This window comes from Vombatus ursinus, unplaced genomic scaffold (assembly GCF_900497805.2).
Source record: "Vombatus ursinus unplaced genomic scaffold, bare-nosed wombat genome assembly UNPS02010461.1, whole genome shotgun sequence".
Classification (NCBI taxonomy): domain Eukaryota; kingdom Metazoa; phylum Chordata; class Mammalia; order Diprotodontia; family Vombatidae; genus Vombatus; species Vombatus ursinus.
Window position 1 is genome coordinate 2,760,801 of NW_020950239.1, and position 5,727 is coordinate 2,766,527.

Sequence of the window (5,727 nt, forward strand, 5' to 3'; positions counted from 1 at the left end):
CTTTTTCAAGGTAGACTATTAGTCAAATAAAACTCTTCTATAAAACACAAAATAATAAACATCTGTATCAGACTAACCCATTTATTTGGTACATCTTTAAGTTAAGAAAAGGCAAAGAGATGCAACTACACAAAGAAAAATGAATCACATTCTTACACTACTTGAACACACAAAGCAGTGGCCAACCATAATAAAATGTGGAACGGACCCCAGTGTTTAATGAAAAAAAAAAAATCATTCAGTATTGAGAAACATTTTAAGCCTCTAACTTCACTGAATCCAGAACTGAACATGCTTCTTTATATTCTTCAGTTTCTTCCAAGTCTTTTTCATTTTCCAACAGCTGTAAAAGATCAGAACTTGCAGCTTCCAATCTGTGTTGGCAATCTGGAATCATCATTCGAGATGCTTGCAAAATTTCTGTCTGCTTCTTCATGGCATAGGTTTCACCATCTTCAGCTTTCGTTTTTTCAATTTTTTCTTCTCGTTGTTTTGCTTCTTTTTCATACATCAGTTTTTCTTTGACCAACTGTTTCACCACGCCCGTTTTGATCTTGATCTGCCTCATGGGAGGACCAGCCATGGTCCCCCACTGAACGCTCGCCGCTGGCGGAAGGAAAGAGAAAAGTCGGAACTCTCTGAGGGGAGACCGAGCACGCTCCAAGCTGATTTTTTTCTTTTCTTTTCTTTTTTCTTTTCTTTTTTCTTTTCTTTTCTTTTCTTTTTTCTTTTCTTTTCTTTTTGGTGAGGCAATGGGGTTAAGTGACTTGCCTAGGATCACACAACTACTAAATGTCAAGTGTCTGCAAACCGACATCCTTAAAGCACAGATTGGACCATGTTACTCCTACTCAGATTGCCTCTAAGGTAAAATACAAATCCCTCATTTTGCCTTTCAAAGCCCTTCATGATGTAGTCCCAGACTACCTTTTCGGGCTTATTCCTCATACACTGTACATTCTATCCAAACTGACCTGACTGCTGTTTGTCACGTCTGACTTTTCATCTGTCATCTCTATGTCTTTGTACAAGCTGTCCCCCAGTACCTTAAATAAACTTCATCTTCACTTCTTCCTTATACTTTCTCAGTTTCCTTCAAAGTTGAGGTTAAGTGCCAATTTGTCATATCCAGCCCCCCCCCCACCCCACTCCAGTTACTGTTGCCCACCCTTGAGAAATTACTTTGTATATTTTTATACTTGATTTTTTTAGGCACATGTTATCTCCCCAAAATAGAACATAAGCTCTCTGATGACAGGGACTGCCCCACGTCGGTCTTTGTATCTCCAGTGCTTAGCACGGTACGGGGCACATGACAGGTGTTTAATATGTGCTTGTAAAATTTCAGGAATTTTTGATTCTCTCTTCATAGTCTACAGATGGTAAGTTTTTAAATAGCATATTATGAATCTGAAAGTTAACATGCAACATAATTGCTCATTCCATAGAGCAGCTCATTTCCTTCCATCTTAAACCCGTACCAGCCTTTGGCTCAGCCTTCTCTTTGCCTCAGTCTTAGATCTGGTCCTATTAGCTATCATAATTTATTCTACTACACCACATAGAAAACCCATGGCAAAACCAGCAGACTGCAGATAAAAGTACACATGTCACTCTTTCAGGTCACTAAGGGGATGATTCACAGATGGGGACCTGTTGTATGACCTCAAAATAAAAGAAAGGATTTGGGGGATTGGAGAAGAAGAAAGGTTTTGCTTGATTAAAGCAAACTCAAAGGCAACAGGGATTTTCTAATTCCCCAAAATGATTTAGATTAATGGGTCAGGGAGACCACAAGGAAGGTAAAGAATATTTGTGGGCACACATTTCCCAGAATCCTTTGGTTTCCACTTCCTTCTGCCCTTGAAGAGATTTCCCACCGTGAGTTTTGCAATAGAGTTACCAAAAAAAAAAAAAAAAAAAAGATGCTCATCTAGATTGCATCTTGGGTTTTCCTCCAAAGCGGCGAAAGCAAGAGTGGGAATGTAGATATATTTTGGTTCTGTAACCATAGCTGAATAGGGCAAAATAAAACAGGGATTGGGAATGATTCCAAAAAAATGGGTCAACCTGGACTGACCTAGAGCAGAGAGAGAGAGAGAGCGAGAGAGAGAGAGAGAGAGAAATGGAGTAGAAGCAGAGCTGACCAGAGCGGCTTGAAGACCAATGAGATGAATTGTGCCCAGAATCTCAGCCATGCTCTTACCGATGGGAAGTGTGCCAGCCTCCAGCCGTGCTCCCTTCCATTCCCTCAGAGCAAGCGCTCACTCAGGCAAGCCTTGGCAAGGTCCCCAAAACTTCTCCTTGTTTTCTCAGAGCGACTGCCAAGGAAATCTCACAGCAAGTTCCAAAGTTTGCCGAGTCTCTTTTTCACTCTTTCCCTTTTGACTGGTTGGGTGGGGTGAGAGAGAGAGAAATCAGTTCTGCTGCAGCAGCAAACATGGTAGCTTATTATTTAGAAGTCTTTTGGATAGTTTGAGGGATTGTTTTGCTGTGCTCCAACTTAAAATTATTTGGTGCGGTTTCAATAAAGCACCTGACCATTATGAAAAAAACAATGCATTTGTTTAATCCTATGAATGAAGGACTTTGAATGTGGAGGGAAGTTTCCAAACGTGGGAACTAGGGACTCAGAGCGGGGTTAACAAAGATCGCTTATTTCGGTAAATTTCTGGAGACTGTTTTCCATCATGCCACCAGATTCATCTGAAACCTGGGGTCATTTACTGTCATCTGCCTAGGTAGAAAGAAGTTGGACAAGTTTGGGAGGGGGGGATGCTAACATTTACAAGTCAATAAACATTTATTAATTAAGGGCCTACTATGAGCCAGATGCTATGATAAGCCCTAAAGACACAAAGAAAGGCAACCCAGGCCCCGTACTCAAGGAACTCACAATGTATTGGAAAAATAACGTACAAATGACTATGTACACACAAGCTATAGACAAGATAAACTGAAGATAATAACAAAGGGAAGGCATTAGCATTAAGGGGTATTGGGGAAAGCTTACTGAGAAAAGTGGAATTTAAGTTGGAACTTGTAGGAAACCAGCCAAGCCAAGAGATGGAGGTGAAGAAAGAGAATTTCAGACATAGAGAACAATCAGTGAAAATGCACAAAGCTGGGAGATGTCTTTTGTCTTTTGTGTCTTTTGTGGGACATAGCAAGGAGATCAGTGTCACTGGTAGTGTATGTAGAGGAAAGTAAGGTATAAGATCAATCAAATAATCAATAACTACTTATTAAGCTATGTGCCAGGCACTGTGCAAAACATTGGGGATCCGAAAGAGGCAAAAGAAAGCTGCCACCCTCAAGGAACTCAGAATACAGTGGGCTAGGAAAGAAGCAAACAAATATACACAAACAATCTACATACAGGGAAAAAATAGGAAATAATTAAAAGAGGGAAGGCACTAGATTTAAATGGGGTTAGGAAAGGCTTCCTATAGAAGATGGAATTTTGGTTGGGACTTGAAGGAAGCCAGGAAAGCCAGGAGACAAAGATGAGGAGGGAGAACATTCTAGGCACAGGAACACTGAAGGAAAATGCGTGGAGTGGAGAGATAGAGTGTCTTATATGAGGAACAGCAAAGAATCCAGTGTCACTGGATTGAGGAGTACAGGGAATAAGGTGTAAGAAGGCTGGAAAAGTGGGAAGTGAGTTTCTTAGGTCAATAAGGGCTTTAAAGGCCAAATAAAGTTTTATATTTTATCTTCAAAGTAAGAGGGAGTCACTGGGGTTCATTGAATAAGGGAATAACATGGTCAAATTGACACTTAGGAAAATCAGTTTGGTAGCTGAGTAGAGTATGGGCTAGAGTGGGGGGAATGACTTGCAGCAGGGAAACCAACGAGAAGACTCTTTCAATATCTATGTGAGAAATGATGAGTGTCTGTACTCTGAAGGTGATAGCATTTGAGGAGAGAAGTAGGTGTAAGCAAGAAATGTCTCAAAGGTAGACTCAACGGAACTTGGCAACTGATTTCGTATGGAGAGCGGGAGTGAGAAGTTGAGAATGACACAGGTTGTGAGTCTGGGTGACCAGCACCATAAAGTGCTCTCCAAAGTAGTAGGAATGATGAGAATAGTGGAGGACTTGGGGTCATGTCATGAGTTCAGTTTTGGACTTTGTTCCCTTCATCATCACCATATTACAGGAATGAGTTGTGACAGGGATTGATGGATAATGATCCTGATGCAAGGAAAAAAATATAAGAGAACAAAAATAAAAGATCATCGATAAAACATTCAAAAATTGACCGGAAGAAAGCTCAGAAGGATACACAGGTTGGAAAGTAATGTTATCATCTTTGTTTAGAAATAACACAATTTATTTTAAAAATATTTACCTTTAATTGAAAAAAAAACCGATGTAATCCATCAATCAAAAAGCGTGTTTGATTGACAGGAGAGAAATGTGGATAGCATGGGGGTGGGAGGCCATTAATGGTTTAAAAGGGTATAATAGGCAAAACTTCTACTTTTTGCCTCAGTTTGACCATGGATGAGTATAAACAACATAAGTTAATATTTTTGTAGTACAACTGTGCTTTTAATGGTACAATAAAAGTATATTTTTCTTTGAGGTTTTGGTTGTCATTTTTTTTGCATCAATTTTTTCAATTAAAGGTAAGTATTATTAATATAAATTGTGGCATTTCTAAACAAAGATCTGATTATATCACTACCTAATTGAACACAACTTAAGTGCTCCAAGATTACTTCTAATATAAAATACAATCACCTCTGCCCAGCACTTAAAATCCTGGATCACGTCTAACATGTAAGTCTTTTTTTTTAATTTATGTTTTTGTGGCTGCATAACATTTCCTCTTTTTTTCCTGTGAGCTCTTTCATTTAAACTTTTTTATTTTAAATTTGACAATCATCAACAAACATGGACATTTCAATGCATGAACAACAGAATAAGAAAACTACAAATGACACTCAGAACTTCTATCACATACAGTGATTAATATTAAAAATAACATGATGATAACAACATTACCTTCCAGTCTGGGTATCCTTCTGAGCTTTCTTCTGGTCAATTTTGAATGTTTCATTGATCGTCTTTTATTTTTGTTTTGTTTTGTTTTGTTTTGTGTTAATTTTTTTCCTTGAGTCAGGATCATTATGCATCAATACCTGTCACAACTGCCTCCTCTAAAATGGGGATGATCAAGGGGCTTATTCTGAGAATAGAGCTTAGGTGCCCCTGTTATTATGTCTTTGGGCAGCTAGTGTTTCTGTAGATAATGTGCTGGGCCTAGATGCAGGAAGGTCTGAATTCAAATATGATATCAGACCCTAGCTGTGTGACCCTGGGCAAGTCACAACCTCTGTTTGCCTCAGTTTCCTCAACTATAAAATGGGAATAATAAAATAGCACCTAACTCCCAAGATTGTCATAAGAATCAAATGCAATTATATTTTTAAAGTGTTTAGCACAGTGCCTAGCATATAATAAGCATTGAATAAATTTATAAATTTAATAAATAAATAATCATTTAATAAATGATTGCTCCCTTGTTTCCTTCACAGCCTGTTAATAAGAACACTTTCTTGCTTAATCAGGCAGTTTCTACTTATCCAGCAATGCAAGTCTTACAGATTTCCTCCTGCGGTCAGCATCATCACCTTCAGCATGGCTTCAATCATTCATCTAGTGAGAGACTCAGTGAACAGCTATCTGTTTGATCTTTAGCAAGAACCAGCACCAACTG

At 38.7% G+C, this 5,727-nt stretch overlaps 1 protein-coding gene across 2 annotated transcripts; it reads right to left on the bottom strand.

Annotated features, from left to right (window-relative positions):
- Positions 1-246: 246 nt before the first annotated feature.
- Positions 247-583, bottom strand: LOC114037540 (tubulin-specific chaperone A-like). Of its 2 annotated transcripts, XM_027854464.1 has the most exons (2): positions 426-583; positions 257-338 (listed from the first exon to the last, which is right to left on the bottom strand). In XM_027854464.1, exons 1-2 carry the CDS (start codon positions 581-583, stop codon positions 257-259), a joined length of 240 nt encoding a protein of 79 aa, XP_027710265.1. The 2 variants fall into 2 exon arrangements, with proteins under 2 accessions (XP_027710264.1, XP_027710265.1); XM_027854463.1 differs by having other exon boundaries at positions 247-583.
- Between the last annotated feature and the right edge of the window lie 5,144 nt (positions 584-5,727).

Excerpts from the sequence above, each read along its gene's own strand:
- LOC114037540 (XM_027854463.1), bottom strand. The coding sequence starts at position 583 with ATGGCTGGTCCTCCCATGAGGCAGATCAAGATCAAAACGGGCGTGGTG.